Genomic DNA, 17,390 nt, shown 5'->3' with positions numbered 1-17,390 from the left:
TGAGTGTTGCCTTAGATAAGCTGAAATTGTGGACCAGCTATACTGATAGCAGTTATCTTCCAAGAAGTAAATTGGGAAGTCATTATTTTTTCTCTTTTTTTTAACTTTAATAACTACTAGTATTTTGACATGAAAACAGCTGTGTTTTAGTTTTAATAAGCTGCCTATCTTTTTCCATTTTACTCAGATTAATGTATTAATGGCTTATTCCATGCAGAGCTTCTTTAATTCTTCCAGAAGTAATCAAACATTGTTCTCTGCACTGAATGAGGAGAAAGTGGTTCTGTTCCTGCATTTGCTAGGCATAGACACAAATGGACATGCTCATCGGCCAAATTCAAGGTAATTGAGATATTAAGCATATCTTTCTTATTAGTTTTAAATGCAAGCAGTAACTTCTTTAATAGTGTTATACATCAAGCCAGAAACAAGACTGGTAGTGTTGTGGGTCATATGTGTCACCATGATTACCTGTGTTCTGAATTTTCTGGGTTATTTTGTTTTTTAAGGTCCCATCTGTAGAAGTCACGAATTATTACTATATATGGTATACCTGGTTATACTCCTCTACTCGAGTCTGATTTTTAGCAAATTATCTTAGTTATAGCCAACACATAGTCTAGAGGATATGTAGGAAATGACAGTTTTAAACATAAAATGGATACAGTTTTCAGATTTCCCATTGCTGAAATTTTATAGTTGAGTTTACAGGCAACAGTAAACTCAACTATAATGGCTGCAAATTCCAACATTGTGCTTTGGCTTTCCTTATGACTCTTGAACCAAGAAGAGTTTAGATTAACAGTTCTCATCACCAATTTGTTTTGAAGTACGTTATTTGAGAACTTTCTTTTCACTTCTTCATGTGCTTTGAATGTAGGATTTTATGTCTTTCTCTTGATCCTTGCATACTTTCAAAATTAAGTCTCTGATTCCCTACATCATTCCAAAGTTCATATTTGCTGTATCTCTCATGGTCATTTGTTATGATTTTTTTGAAGACAGAGTTTTAAAACTGACTTTAGCAACAGCAGCAAAAAGAAAACTAGTTGTCTGAAAATTAATCATGGCCACTCTTTCTAAAAATATGAAGATTTTTTTATTTAGCCTCTATTCCACAAAACCCTAGGAGCTGTCCTGATCTGTGAATCATCTCAAAACAGTGCCTGCATGGCAAGATCTTTCTTTGCTATTTAATTACCGTCTTACGGTAATTTTTGCAACTTACAATTTAAGGTGTTTGAGTTTTCCAGAATTTCTTACTTTTGTTATTCTCCTTAACTTGCCTGATAGCTGGGAGTGATAAAATTATAGTCTTAAGGACAGGTCATATTTGAAATAGAAATCCATTTGAAACTGTGGTTTCGGGAGCCTTCAAACTGTGCTATGACAACTTAATATCTCACATAAGACTCAGAGGAGGAGAGATTTTACACCTAGGAAGCCTTTTGTTAGCTTGAGGATCTGTAGAGGATAAAGCTGTCTATAATAAAAGGACTGGGCATTATGACCATGGATAACTTGCTTTATGCCAAGTGTGAGAGCCCCCTTGAATCTAACATTTTTTCTTGTTTTTCAAGGGAATACAAGGAGAATATTAAAAAAGTTGATGAGGGTGTGAAAGAAATTGCTTCAATAATTGACCATTTCTATGGAAATGATGGAAAAACTGCATTTATTTTAACTTCTGACCATGGAATGACAGATTGGGGTGAGTCTTTTTAAATGCTGAATCAGCTGAGATTTTGGGCATCTGGAATGTGATTAGAGCTCTGTCCCATTAGAAGCTTTGAAGCCCCTGCTTTAATTTGACATCCTAAGTGTTTCTTGTGTATCAAGAAATGCAAATTGCTGTGACAGCTGTGTTCCATTTCTGGATAGAAAAAAGTAAGGTAAAGCTTAACTCCCTCAGTGGCTGCTAGTAGGGATAGAAAGACCTGAATACCTCCTCTGCAGAGAACTAACCCAAGCAGGAGAAGACATGGGATGGTCTTGTTCCAGCCCATGTGGGAGATACAATTTTCACTTTGGTGCTTTGAAGCACCTGGAAAAGGTGGGAAATCTGTCCAGCTGCTGGTGGAAAACTTGACAGGGGGGAGGGAACGGGGAGGGAAGAAAATCTTTTTGCTTATTTTGGCCTTTTAAGCGCAGCAGAAAGGATGGAATGGACTGCTGTGTGATCTTTCTAGATGAGACTGGTGCTGGAGACTAGATGGAGGAGCTGAGGGTACAGAGAGGAAAGTGAGGCAGGGGTCAACCATGTAGATACCCACAAAGGGCACTTGTGAAACACATGGCCACAGTGGCCAAATGCCCTGAGGCAATTTTGGCATAACTAGATTAAGGGCAGATGAGAAGAGTTTAAGATGGTGAGCTCATTTAGACTTTTTTTTTCTTTTTTTGTTTTTTTTTCCAAGAATCTTAAAAACACTCCTGTCCTTGTGTGCAGCCAGTGAAAGTGTTAAGTCTCTCTTCCAATGTGCATGTTTGTAACTGTTGTGATATTTTTGAACCAAGACGGCTTCAGGCATGGTCGTGGGAAAATGCAACATCTTACTCTGTGTCTGAAATCCTAAACTTTTTCAATTGAAAGGATGCAGACTTTTTCTGTCATCAGAGGTGAAAAAAATATTTGTATATTTATTCATAATCAACCTAATTACTGCTCATTTGCAAAATAGTCCATTTTGTATATTTGCTGCTCAACTTACTGTTGAGCTGACTGCCACTTGCAAAAAAATTTTAATTCTGCTATGTTTTCTTTCTGTTTCAAGTAATCATTTAATAATTTTTTTTATGAGGAAGGTGTGTACATATATTTTGTGTATATGTGATCATAGGGACCTCAGGAAGTCCAACTACCTACTCAAAGCAGGATTAGCTTTGGAATCAGACACAGATGGTAGGGCTTTATTCAGCAGAGCTTTTAAAACCTTGAAGGGATGGAGCCTATGCAACCCCTTTGGGCAGCCTGGTCTGCTGCTTGCCTGCCCTCATGGAGCAGGAAAGGTATTCTTTATCTGCAATTTGAACTTCTTTTGTTTAAACTTATGCCTGTTCTCTCCCATCCTCCCACAATGCACCACAGTGACACCCTGGCTCCATCCTCTCTCAAACCTTCTCACAGTGGGGTACAGGCAAGATGCTCAGTTGTGTCCTCCCTCAGCCCTTCCTCACAGGGCAAGTACTCCTCACTGAGACCATTCTAGGTGATGTATGTCTTCCTGTTCCAAAGGAGCCCAAAACTGTCTAGATGTGGTCTCACAGGTACTTAATAGAGAAGGATAACCCCTTCCCTCTACTGTGCTCCTGTTAACACAGCCTGGGGTGCTGCTGGCCTTCCTCACTGCCAGAGTTTGCTGTAGGGGCGTTCTCATTTTGTACTGGATCCTTTGAAATGGGAATAAAAGGTGATAGGCATAAGTCTTCAGGCTTTGAGAACCACTGGTCTGTCATAGTTTTCTGTCATCTCTTCCTGCCTCCAAGATAAAGCCTGATCCTCTGTCAGAAGTGTTAGTAACTTTAAAGCTGACTTTAGTGAGTCCAAGAGCAAACACAGAGATGCTGCTCAGGCTCATAGTGAGCAATCTGAAGGCTAGTTCAGTAGCTTTTATTTGAGCTTGTAGTATACCAACTGCTGCAGCCTTTCAGTGGTTATTTGCAGAATGGGATGTGCACCAGTTTTAAAACAAATTAAACATTAGAATGTCGGGGGGACCTTTTAGGGAAAAGAACACGTTCGGGATTAGACATGATGAAGAATCTGTGGTTACTGGCAAAGACCAGTGAAGTCACTTGCTTTCTCTGTCCGACTCCATGATTTTGCTTTAAGCTGATGGCAGGTGGAACTGCTGACCACCAATGTAGGCGGTTCCATACCCACCCTCACCTTACCCACTTCTTCCTGCTACCATCCTGGTACAAGTAGTACTGTGCGATACGCTGGATCAGAGAACAGAGAACTAAACAACAGCACCCTTTCCCTCCCTTTCTCATGGACAGGTCCATTTGGAGGGTGCTGAGGGCTGGAACAGGGAACAGACCCAGATGAAAATAATTATTTTTCTTCCCCTCTTATAATTCAGATCAGGCTGAAACCTGGTTCTTATAAAAAGGAGAGAATGGATACAGCTGTCTGTCTCAGCTGTATCTGTCTTAAAGTATTCATAGAGGCAGAGTCTCAGTAAAATACTGATGGAGCTGGTGACTTGGCTAAAATGTAAGCTCACCAAAATTTCACTTTCCTCCTGCAACAGGAAGAAATAACTCATGCCTGGAAGATGGAGGATGTGCTCTCTCCATCAGCTCTTTTCCCAAATTCTGCAAAGAAGAGCAGTTGTTGCTGCTTTTAAGCCCAGAGAGTGCCCTCCAAGGGATTTATGAACATCAGGAATCTGATTCCCAGACCTGTGTGTTCTTAAGCTTAGGGCTGTTTAAAGAAAGCAAAATTGGTTCTTCAGCTCTGCCGTAGTGATTGTTTTAAGGACGGAATGGGGTATGAAATTGGGAATAACCTTGAGACTGTACAACAGTGTGCTTTCTCTGTCCTTTGTATTTATTAAATATATATTTGTACACAAAGGGAAGAGCATGTGTCTATGCAAATACAAGGAAAATGTATAATCTTGTAGACCATGCAGTGACCAACATAGGGTTTGCATAACAACATTATTCCCTTTGAGGCTGGGTTATCTCAGTGCTGTGGTACCTCACCCACTGGGTTTGATGACCAGCGTTCCTTTCAAGGTTGTGTGGCTCCTGCTTCTGTGCAACTGCTGCTGAGGTGTCATAGTTTTCAAGCTTCCTCCTTTTGGCTGCTGATACATTAATCTGAAGGGAATCTATTTCCCCAGGGAAGGAAGTCATGTTTTATCAATTTTTAAGGAGTCTGCTCCTAGGCTTTAAAACCTTAAAAATGAACTTGTATCACAGTGGAAAGGATGACAGTTGCAATGCATATTGCTTCCTGATTTTGAAAAGGAAGTCTAATTCTTATTTAGGAACCAGAGATCAGTTCTATATTATTTTTTTTTTCGCACACATGCCTAATTTTACTGAAATAAACCAATCGTGATTTTGGTGGGATGCTCAGGATAGGCATATGCACGTGTTTTGGGCAGGTAACTCCTCTATACCTTGAGGCTTTCAAATACTATGGCTTTAGTTTCTGTATCTTAACAATTTGGGGATTTTAATATACAAAGTTCTATCTCTATAGATAGACTTAATAATTATTATAATGACTTAACTGGTACTGATTTCCCAGCTTGCAACTTGAATTTAGTTGCTTTATTGTAACTTTAGTGTTAGTGGCATAAAAATAAGCTATGAAGCTGGAATAGATTTTCTGTAACAGGATTTTAGTATGTCTACTGTAACAAGAACTTAGTACATGTGTGTGTTTTTTGTTGAATGTAGATTTTGTTTGGTTTTACGGCACATGTCTTAAAGTTTATACTTCATGTTTGGTGTGTCTTAGGATCCCATGGAGCTGGTCATCCTTCAGAAACTTTAACACCACTGATTGTGTGGGGTGCTGGAATAAATTATCCACAGAAAGTTACATCCCAGTTCTTTGGAGACAATTTTTTGAAAGGTAGGTAAAATATAAAACTGACAGGGCATGCTGAAGCAGGATACTGCAAAATTGGATAGATAATATCAGAGTCAGTTTTCTTTTCTAATCATAGAATTGAAGACTTTCTCTCTCTGGGGACAGGAGGCTATTCATGTTTGTGAAATTTAGTTCCAGAGGAGACTTAATTCTTAGGAAGACTCCCAGAGGTTAAAAGCTATTTGTACAGAAACATGATAAGTTGACAGGTTCAAAGACTTTTCTAGCTTCACAGTACAACCCTGGGGACTTTCCAGGGGCTGTTTTGTCTCACTTGCATCCTTGTAACTCTTGTGGAAATGTAAACAATTTTTCTCAATGAAAAACTAGGACTCTTTACTGGTATTTTTCCCCTTTGTAATTTATTTAGGAATAATTAAAAAAAATTTTATTATTTAAAATATATAATGTAATAAATATTGGCTTACTGAAATATCAATGGATTTAGAGAACCACGTGTGATTAAATTGTGCAAGCTCTTCCTCTTTCATGTGCCCCATTCTTGTAACCTGCTCTGTTTCTTAAGATGCTTTGAGTCTCGGGTTGTTACTCACAATCAATGAGGTAATGACTTTTTATTTTATTGAATTGCTTGTCAAGCTACATTAGAGAAAACAGGCAAAAATTACTTCAACCCTGAGGTTTTAAGTCCGCCCTGCTCTTGAGAAGGTATTTGGTAACAGATTAAGCAAATGGGACTTATCAGATATAGACTATACTAACATTTCACTCTTTGTGATTAACTGCTGCTATAAAACTATGACACCTCTGATAAAATTAAAAATGAGTTGTAGCAAAAAAATAGAAAACAGAATAAACCAACCGATCTTGATGTCTGTGATGGCTGATCTGCTTGACTTTTAAGGACACTTGACATCTAAGGGTTGATCTGTAATAGTTGAATTTTACATCTGTCAGTTTCCTTGATTCTCGGCATTTGACTTAAAGTTGATGAAAATGGTATGAGAGCATTTCAAAAAAGGTGAGTATTGAGCTGACTTCCAGGTGCACAATAGGGAAATGTTAGGAAATGTCTATTTTCTTAAAGGAGGGCATTGGTCTGCACCCTACTGTGCCTTCTTCATATTTTCCTTCTGATGGTTAAAAAAAACAAACAAAAACCAAACAACCAGACAAAAAGCCAAGCACACCAAAGCAAACATCAGAAACTACTCTCTTCGTTGTGGACTTGCTCTGCAGCTTCCCAGCTGTTGATCATGTTGTTGGTCTGTTTAGACACTATCTTTACAGATTCTTAATTGCCATGGATGATCTCTATTGGAGATTTGAGTCTCTCTGACTGTCTTGGGAGTTTGAATCTCTATTTGAGTAGCAAGAATCAATTATCACTTAAAAAGTGACTGTTCTTTCTATGGTTGTACATTATAGCTTAAAGTATGTTGCATAGCTTAGAAGTAAAGAAAAATTGTTGAAATGGAACTTGGCACTTTCACAGGTCAATACAGTTCAGCTACTCCATTAAGTTACAATACCAGATATTTTCACAAAGCTAACGTGAAAGAAAAGATGCTTAAAAGAGTGCTCTTGAAATGTTCTTTGAATCTGCCTTTCCTGCTCCATACAAATGCAAGTGAGACTATGTGCAGGGAAGGAGAGTGTCCTCAAGACTGCTGTGACACTGGTGAATGCAGGTATCAGGCTTACATTTGTAGTTGCATGTGCCAATGTTCAAATTCTTGCATCTATTGACAATTCTTCCTAATTTATCTGAGTTAAGAGTTCCTGGAAATATTGACAGAATATTTCTAATGCTGACAAACTTCTTACGTTCTGTTCAGTGCAAGCATGCTGTGGGCAGCTCAGTGAATTGTCTCTCTTCTCATTATTGCCATTGAGAGTTTGTACCACCAAAGGCAGTGCCAACAGGCAGGACGTAGCCTGTCCAGTTTGTCATAGAAGGATGAATGTGCTCCTTGGATGGCCAGAAGGGCACAGAGTCTGCTCTGGGATGACAGCCTTCTCCTCATCAGTTCCTTCACCTGTACTCTGCCTTCCCTCAGGCCTGGTCAGGCAATCCTCTTGGAAAGATTTGTTATGGCAGCCCTGCATCCTGTGGGCGACATGTAATATTACCCATTTGGCCACTGGTTTGAGCCTTCTTCAGAAAGAAAGAGAATACAGAGCTGCTCTTCAGTTCCTCATGGACTAATAGTTGACCCTGGGGTGCAAGTCCAGAGAAGCTTGTAAGTGAAAGCGCAATCTTCTGCAGCTGGACAGCAGCAGAGCTGCAGCCACAGCTGAGGAAGTTCAAGTGCACCCCTCCACTGTTTTTGCTTCTGTGAAGTCTTTTGTGAGATTTTCTTCAATTCATGTAGCCTCATCCTCAGCCTCTTGAACTGGTGCTTCCCTGCCCTGAGGCAAAAAAACCCTTTATCAGTTGGTTGGAAAACTGAGCACTGTATAAGAAACCTAGACAGTGAGCTGGAATTGTAAAACAGTGTGGGCAGCACGTACAGCCAAGGCACTTCACTTCTGGAAGTACAGCCCAGACTGGCCGGTCTGCAGGTTCATGGTATTTCTGTCCCAGTTGACGGTATTTCCTGGGCTCAATGTCCTACAGCTCCTGGTCCAATGCAGATGTTTTCAGCTCTGCCTTTGGAAACATCTGAGTAGGGGAAGTGGAGATGAAAAAGCTTTTGACAAAGCTAGATGTTTTCTTTAGCAGAGCTACAGTTTCTTCCTACCTTAAGCACATTTTGTGTGTGCATGTACAGTTTTTCAACATTTCTCTTTGGAAAATCTTATTTGAAGGAAAGCAAGCAATGCATTTATATAATAGAAATATGAGTGGGGATCTGTTTCTAGAAATATAACCCCATTTCCCTTTTCTAGGAAGCAAAAGAAAGCAAACTTGTTCATTTTGGTGTGAATTTAGCACAATTCATGATTAATGCTGCTAATACCTTTTCTGTGTTGCCATGGGAACTTGCTGTAGCTGTATGTCTCACTACTGTTAAGGTACATGGCTGCTCTTCAGGGAGTTTTTGGGATCAAATAACAGTGGACCTGTACTGAGATCCCCAAAGCTAGCAGTGGTATGAACTAATTGCTGAAAATAAGTTTGGTATATGCAATACTGTAAATGTATAAAAGAAAAAAACCAAAACCAGATCTTGCTAAACTCTGTTTTTAAATAATTCTCCACCCCCAAAGAAATTAGGGAATTTTCTCTTTATTTCCTTAGAGGCCAACGGAGAGCAGGAAAATACACTTTTGAACCAGCTTTTTGTGTGATGCACCACAGCTTTAGGGTCTAATATGTTTGCACCACACTGTACCAGTACATTTGGGACCTTGAGTTAACCTTTTTTATAAACTATTGAAGAGATTTAACAGCCCGTCTCCTAAACCTCTTTTAGTTGGCACAGGAGGTAATATATCACTGTATTGAGAGAAAAAAACCCAAAACCCTTGGCCTTCCTTCAACTGATCTAGGTCACAGATTTGCAAGCAGCAATTTATCCTACTGTATGAAAGAAAATGTGAACTGAAATGAATGCATTTTGTTGTTTCTGCCTGTTGAGTTCCATCTGTAACCCTCTTGAGCTAGGATCCTAAAGTCAAATTATAATTTTCTTTAGTACCAACAATTTACAGAAAACGGCAACAAGACATTAAATGTCAATGGAATTACCCCTTTCAAATCTGTGTAGATTAACTGTTCATGTGCTCTGTTATTTCTTGCAGAATGGAAGCTGGAGAACTTGAAGAGGCTTGATGTCAATCAGGTATCAAACATACCTAATTTAATAGTTCATAAATTTTCACCTTATATTATTGATTTTGTGTGATTTAAGCTAATTTAATTTGAATGAATGATCACACTGATATACAATTTCCCTAGAATGTGTTACTTTAAGAGTTGCAGGAACTGCACTCATACTGAACATAATGAGGATAAGTTTAAACTGCTTCTTGACACATGTGGCAGCAATATACAACTTCTCCTGAAGATACATTATTGCACCATTTTAGTTAAGTGATGGTACCCTTTGTAGAAAGGGTGCAGTACAATGTAACAGGTCCTCCTCAAACTCAGTGCCTGTTACCCAGAAGTAACTTGAACGGCATCTAGCAGGCTTTTGGAGTGGGAAGTAACTTGTGATGCTTTCCCTCTACTTTTTGTTTGGAAAATGCTCTGGAGCAGAACTTAAGCCTCCTTGGTATCTCCTATGAAGGTGTCTAGTGAAACACAAAAAAACCATGATCTGATAACGATTTTTCCGAAGTTTGTGAGCATCTGCTATGTGCTTTTTCCTACACTTGTTAGCCATGTGTATGTTTGGTTTATTTTTTCAGACCCATCTATTTAATGTCTGTATTTTGTCACTTTTTTCAGATGTTACTGTTATTATTGAATCAAAACTATTTCTTGCTATAGTGTTAAACTGTGTTATTTTTCAATAGGATCTGTGATTATGGCCCAGGCACTTTGCAGTTGAAACAATTAGTACTGTAAAGGAAGAAAAAAAGGTGGACAACTTATCCTTTGATACCAAATCAGCCAAGCTTTTTAAAATCGTGGTTCTTCTTACTTCCTGTTGTCCTACGTAAACCAATACATGAATAACAGATTCCAAATCTGCTCAAACAAAGGAAATAAACTCATGCTAGAAGGTTCAAGTTGGCAGTGTTCTGGATCAACTGCTTTCAGCAAAGCCATGGTATAAAACTAGAGACCAGTCTTCCTCTCAAGGTTGATAGGAGTTATGTCTGTGTTATTTTGAGACTGTATAGAAGAGTCCTGAGTGTTGCTTTGTCCTGGATAATGGAGTTCCCAAAGACAGAGCTTTTATTCTGTAGTACATGTGGAACTAAGGGTAAAAATAGCAAAGTAGACTTCTGACTACCATTACACTACGTATATATTGTTATCTACAAATGATGGTTTGGAGTCTGCACAGTAGATCCAAGGCTGGAGTAGTGCCTTGTTTTCAGTGTAGTTTCTTCAGATTTATGCTGAAGAAACAAAGAATTTTGGTTCCTAGTTTTATGTTAAAGGAAAATATAAACCTAGTGAGAGGAGTGTTTATCATCATGAGTAGAATGTAATGGTAACTTATTTTATGAGATGCCTTGGTGTAGATTGAAGAGCCTTTCTGAGGGCTGACTGGACACAAATAAAAGTGCAGAAATACTCTCTGAAGGGGAGAAAGTGAGTAATCAGCACTGTGGAAGCATGGGATAAGGAGTGTTGTGAAAAGCAGTATATCCAGTGTACTGCTTAGAACTGTAAATATGAAATTAGTTCTTTCCATCATATAAATAGTCATAAAAATGTTATGCCTCTCTGAGTGCAGTGAAGGAGGTGCTGGATTCCTGTAAATAAATACTGGGGGAGGGGTTATATTTGCTTTTTATACTAAAAGTATTTTTGAAGGTTTATTGGTAGTGGAGCCTCACATTTTGAACCTAATCATGCCGTGACTTCTGGAAACTGCAAAAAAAAGAAAATCTACAAAGGAGAGTTGCGTGTTGTAACTTTGCAGTATTACACCATTTTCTTTTGCAAATGCAGATATGTTAAAATTAAACTGAATTTATTAGCTCCAGAGGCTGAACTTGTATTAAAATAGGAATGCTTCTGCTTGCACAGGCTGATATTGCACCGCTGATGGCTTCCCTTATCGGTGTGCCTTTTCCCCTGAATTCTGTGGTAAGAAGTACAAATGTTTTTACATATTATAAAAATCTGTTTACCATAGAGGAAGAAGTGTTGGGGCCAAGTCTCGAGGCATATGAAGGGCAAGATTGTAGATCTGTAAAAGTGCTACAGGATATGAAGACTGCTTGTAGTCTTAGGTTTATGTGTGTATATTCAGTTTAGAGTACAAACTCAATCTTTTTATATGTTGTATAGGGCTTTCAATTGAAAAGGCAGCTGATCCTTTTGTAATCTGCAACTTTATACTCTTGAGTTGCATAAAGGTTTTTTATTATTTTGTTTTTAGGGTGGTAAAAATGCGATATGGCTTGAATAACACGATTTTGATCATGAAAGCGGAGCCTGTAAACAAGCTTGTTCCTGCAATTTAATGTTTAATTATTTCTTGATTAAACTTGAGTATTTTCTTCAGATGGTGTCTTGTGCCTCTAATTTAGTGAACAGTGAGATGGCTTGGCTTTTTCTTTTAATTTCTTTCATGTATTATTACACAGTCCAAAAGTTGCCTCATAAATATCTAATTGACAATTAGCATTTCATTGGTGTGCTTTCACGCTGCTAGTTTCACATTTAACACACCTATTTGCAGCACATTTTTTGAAGTATTTCTTCTGGAAACTTTGCCCCAGTTTCTGTTGCCCTGTCCTGCACTCATTGCTGGCTGTGCCCAGCATAGAGTGGCAGGGGAACTGCTCACCTTCCTATCACAAGTACTGGGTTGAGTCAGGCCCAGGCTGACTTCCTTCCAGGCTTTGGATGGAGGACTTTTAGGTATTTCATAAATGGCCTCTGATTAGAGGTCAAGGTTATATTATTTTATCATATATTGTTTAATAACAATTTCTGTTATTTATGTTTTTTGCGTTCCTGTAAAAGCTGTTTTAAACATTCCCTGTCATTTTGCAAAACTATGTGAGAAGAGTATTTTCAGTGGAGTTACATTAGTTATTTTCACAGTAGTTTGTTCTGTTCTTACTGCTCATTTGGCCAGCAATTCAGTCAGAGAAATTCCTGGGTTTTCATTTAAATTTTTTTATGTATATATGTATTTTTCTTCCTCAGGGAACTCTGCCTTTGGAATATCTGAACAATAGTGCTCATTTCAAAGCAGAGAGCATGTTTACCAACGCTGTTCAAATTCTTGAGCAATTTAAGGTACTAAACGTATTAAAAAAATACTTATTTGAATAATAGTTGTTGCTACATGTAAAATAATTATAGGACATACCCTATATACAGTATGCTGAATTCAAAGGAATAAAATTGAATGCATATACTGGGTGATGTTGACTGACTAGCTGTGAGCCATATCTGAAGGAGTTGGAAAGACTTTAATAAACGACCTTTATTAAGATTAAAGGAAAAAGTTATTCATTCTCTTTACAAAATAAAAAATGCTGATGTTTATTGATGTTGATATAAACCTGCTTGCACTATGGAGGTAGAATCTGAGTTCTGGTACCTGAGAAGGTACCTTTGCAATGAGGGCTAGGAGACAAGGCTCTAAGTCAGGATCAGTACACAAACAGGTCAGAAAGGTAATAGGCTCCTGTCCATTAAAGAAATGAAATTAGTGGTCTAATTAACTTTTAGCTAATGCTGCTGTATCTGTTGTTTTGCTTTGTAAGTGTTCATTTCTGGCTTCTCTGTCTTGCTTCATTTAATATTGGATATTATATTTAGGAGGACATTTGAGTGGTCCAAACAAAAAAGGTTCTGTTTCGCTAGACAGTGGAATAAGAAACTGTCCAAAATCCCAAAATCACAGTTTTGCAAGGCATAGAAGTGCTCTGAGGGAAAATCATCCTCTCCGTAGATAGGAAGCTGAGACACACAAGAACTGTTACCCTGTCAAGAAAACCATGTGATGATAGTGGAACAATAAACTAGCATGAGATGACCTGCAAGAGTTTAGCACCTTCAACAGCTTCTGTCCCTTGAATGCTGGGTTCTCAAAAGTGTGGATACTAGGGGGCAGTATCAGCAGCAGAGTCACTTTCAAATTTATGGTTGGAAGCTGCTATGAAACAGGGGAAGTGCTGGACTGGATGTGAAGGTGAAGCAGGCTGATATCATCTCCACGGTTGAAAGACCTCTGCTTTAAGAATTAAGGATGTGACTCAGGTCTTTTTTAGTTAAGTTGTTGTCTTGGACATTATTTAAAGAAAGAAGTAGTTCTACTTCTCCTTTCCTTTAAGTTTATTTTTAGTCTGTCGTTTTTTAGTGCTAGATTATCTTTTTTTTTTTTTTCCTTAGCTTGTTTCTGGCATTGTTTTGCAATGATCCCGTATGAATTTCCTTTGTGTTTCTCTGCTGAAGTAGCGCACTGGCTTAGGCATGCCAACTGGGTTTTCGCTTTTCCTACGGTGGACTGACCCAACCAGAATTTGTACTCCCTGGAGAAGATGGTGCCTTAAGTGGATAGGATGAGATGTGTGGATTGCTACTTCAAGCTGTCAGGTTTTGGGAGCAGTGTGCTTAGGAAACTCCTGTCTGCACATTATACCAACTGTCAGACTTGAGTCAGGCTGCTCCAGAAGGCTTTAAAGATGTTTTGGAGGTCCTTGGGCAAAGTGGCTCTGATGGCATCAAAACCTGTTTTATCCATGTGCAGGTTAACTGATTTAACAGCACTGCTTTGGCAGTGTTTGCTGCAGTGTACTAGTTCCTGTCTGACATAAATAATACTAGTTTCATCCAGGGAGGTTGTCACTGAAGCCTGGTAGCACTTCTAGCCATGTCTTCTCTTTATCCTGCAAACTGTAGAAGTCCTTCTGAGAAAATCAGTAGCTGGTGCGTTGTTTATTTACTTCAGAGCAGGTCTGAGTTTCCAGGAACTCAGAGGAGTTGTGCATGCTGGAGTGTAACACCTAGTTTCCTGGACAGTATATTCACAGTGTGATTTCATTCCTTTTCCAAAGTCTTAGAAATTTCTGTGATTTTTTTTTAGTTTACCTCCTGATACAATTTTTAATCTTGCTGCAACTTGCATGTAATGGTTTAATGCTCTTTTATGCAGGTTAAGATGAGTCAGAAAAAGGAAAATACATTGTCATTTCTGTTCACACCATTCAAGTAAGTGTCTGTAAAAGCTATATATATTTTATCTGACTGTTTGTCGTATCACTCATTTTGGTATTTCAGTGAGATGCAAGAACAAATTCAGTCTCGAATCTTTTTTTAAAATGATACTATCCCTATAGGGTTAGGATATGCAATCTGTTCTTGTTTTTATGTATATCTAAAAACCGATCTAAGAATTGTTTCTTCTGTGATTTAAATTCTAATTAAAAATAAAAAAAATGCATTCCATCCAGAAAAAAACCCTCAAAATCTTTAGAATTGGTGTTGCCTAGTGTCAGTGTTTCCAGGGCTGTGAGGGAGTCTTTGTAGTGCTTTGTGTATCTGCGAACTCTGTGCTCTAGTGTATGGAACAGTTACCGACCCCCTTACCCTTCTGCCTTATCCAGTTAAAGCTGCTTTTTCCTTTCTCCTCTAAAGGTTTTTAAAAGCTTTGCCTTTGGGTGCATGTGGTAATGTTCACTTCTGCTGTTGGTTTGTGGAGTGCTCAAAAAATGCTTTGTCACCGAAGCAGCTGTTTTCCTTTGGGAAATAAAACTGATGTTAATTAAGATCTTTAAATCATAGCAGCAGTAAAAAGTACTTGAGTCGCTTCCTGTGAAGTATGTTTATTGCTAAAGATGATTGCTGTCTGTTTGAACAGACATTTACTGTGTTATTTTATACCACTAGCTTCCTCAAAGAGAAAGTTCAAGGCAATCTCTGAGATATGAGTCAAGTCAATCTTGGGCACATAATGAATCTTTTAGATCAAATTCTGATTAAGAATGACAGTTCCATTATCAAAGAATTTACTGATCTATATGAAATAAAACGCCATATGGAAAGGATGGTCGGTCATCTTTGATTCTGTGGGGATGACTATTAGTTTGATTTCACAGCTCTTTAAATTTTACCTTTCCTCGAGAAATAAGACTGATTCTATAAAATGGGATGTGCTTTTCTTAATGCTATATTTATCTCTAAAGGAACTAAGTATTACTGATTGTCTTATGGACTGGTGACTTTTCTTTTTTATGATATGTTGGATTGTTTTAAGTGGAAATGCCAGATACATTTATCACTTTGAAAATGTGACTAAAACTTGGTATGAAAAAGTTATTTGGTATGGTCTATTGCAAAAATAAATTTATTTTCTTTAGATATTCTTAAAACTTTTCTGAATCAATATCTGGATTAATGGTCCTTCCAAGAAAGGTTTTTATCTGACACCAAAATAATTCCTTCGGTGTGTGAATGTCACAGATGGAGTGATGCACCTCACTCATAAGAGAGAAGTAGCAACATGTTTATTGGTATAAAACACGATTTAGCAAAATTTGATGGTAAATGCGACAGCTGTTAACAAGATTCAGTGGCAAGCTACACTTGATTATTTAGTGAATGGAGGACAGGGTCAGACAAAACTGTAAGGGAGACCCTCCTGTTGAGTTGCGAGGTTCAGAAAGGACACTCTGGCGTTCTAAACTCCTTCTTAGAGGGAGTTTAGGTGTGGCTGAGTCCAGACTTAGTCCCAGTCTTGGTCGGTGGTTTATGTCTAAAGGATTATATGTGCACAAACAGTCCTTTATATTATTTAGCTAAGATTTCCAAGTTAGCATGCTAATAATCACTTGCTGAGAATCTATTGTGGCAAGGAATCTCTCAGCTTCAAGAAGTAACCTAGAGGCATCTCTACTCAAGGGGGGATCCTCTTGTGCAGGAGAGCTCAACAGGTCCTGGACTGTCCACTGATTATGGAGTAATTTGGTTGATTTATAGTCATACTTGCGTACCAGCTGTATTTCGGTTGGTGCAGCCCTCCAACCAGCCCTCCGCTGTTGAGCAAGATTTATAGCCCTTAGCAGCTACCGTGTTGTTACCTGTTTCCCCAAAATCCAACTTGAGCCAGATGCAGCCATCACGACTGCCAGTGGTGGCTGTTGCTTAAGCAGAAGGCAGGGAGCCCACTGCCCCAGTGAATTACTTAACGGGAGGTGCCTATGCTTGCAAGGTGTATCGGTAAAGACTTTCTTTGAAACGCAGCTCTGAGTATCTGCTGATTTTGCAAGGCAAGGTGCACAACCTGTTCCCAAGGGAGCAGAATGGTACCCATTGCTGATATTGAATACTTATCTGCAGTTCCAGTTAGATATATGAAAGGATTTACTGTCTGAAATTTGTTTCCTTCCCCCTTCTTTTTTCTCCCTACCTTTTTTTTCCCAACTATGAATGACATATTTTCAAAAACTATTTGCTTAGCAAAATCAGAGGCTTTTCTTATCAGATTTTGGATAAGAAAGGCACAATGCCTTGACCTTTATGTGTAAGAAAAGGAGATGCCAAGTTACCAGATGCTTTGACGGAAGAGAGAGGACAAATCTGAAGACTGCTGACAGAGGAAAACTGATGTCCAGGATAGTGAACTATCTTAGCTTTCTGACCATTTGATGTACCTTAAGGCAACTGCTGAGCTGGCACATCTCAAAGAATAGTGTGCCAAGGGGCCAGATGATACCGTTGCAAAAACATTCCCAAGGTTGGCATCTCTGATCTGTGGAAGTAATCCTTCAGGAAGTATCAGAAGGACAGTGTAGTGAGGTGGGTAAATGGGGCATCAATATTGCCCTAAAATCCTCTTAAACAATTAATACAATTTGATTATCACAACAGGTACAGGAGATTTAACAAGTAAGTTGCACAACAGCACAGGAGTTCTTTTGCGTATTCCCAGTGTATACAGTGCTTTCAGGAAGGGCTGTGCTTCCAGCTGTTCCAGTTGTGATGTCTCACAGTAAGATGGCAAGAGCAGTAGTTAAAGAACCAAAATATAAAAAAAAATCGAAGAGATGAGGAGCTAAATTAGAATCAGTGCTTGCTTTCCACTAGATGTGCTTTTTTATTGAATGTCTTGAAATTGATATCAATAAGAGCTGAGGGGTTTTTTTAACAGGAAATAGCTTAAGTATCTTATTTAAAGTCAAGTTTGTATCTTCTCATATGTGAAAAATCTCATAGCACTTGATACTG

The 17,390-nt window shown here is 38.5% G+C and overlaps 1 protein-coding gene across 5 annotated transcripts in view; it reads left to right on the top strand.

Annotated features, from left to right (window-relative positions):
- Nucleotides 1-17,390, top strand: part of PIGN (phosphatidylinositol glycan anchor biosynthesis class N) — a 107,230-nt gene that overhangs the window by 36,642 nt on the left and 53,198 nt on the right. For all 5 annotated transcript variants that reach the window (XR_010432246.1, XR_010432248.1, XR_010432249.1 and 2 more), the window contains exons 6-12: nt 218-342; nt 1,581-1,711; nt 5,480-5,596; nt 9,323-9,363; nt 11,232-11,291; nt 12,363-12,455; nt 14,320-14,375. Coding sequence is in view for 2 of the 5 variants with exons in the window: in XM_064662438.1 (XP_064518508.1) it covers nt 218-342; nt 1,581-1,711; nt 5,480-5,596; nt 9,323-9,363; nt 11,232-11,291; nt 12,363-12,455; nt 14,320-14,375 (623 nt within the window). In the remaining 3 variants the exon portion in view is untranslated. The remainder of the gene's footprint in view (nt 1-217; nt 343-1,580; nt 1,712-5,479; nt 5,597-9,322; nt 9,364-11,231; nt 11,292-12,362; nt 12,456-14,319; nt 14,376-17,390) is intronic.

This window comes from Pseudopipra pipra, chromosome 1 (genome assembly GCF_036250125.1).
Source record: "Pseudopipra pipra isolate bDixPip1 chromosome 1, bDixPip1.hap1, whole genome shotgun sequence".
Lineage (NCBI taxonomy): Eukaryota > Metazoa > Chordata > Aves > Passeriformes > Pipridae > Pseudopipra > Pseudopipra pipra.
This window is presented reverse-complemented; position numbering and strand designations above follow the sequence as displayed.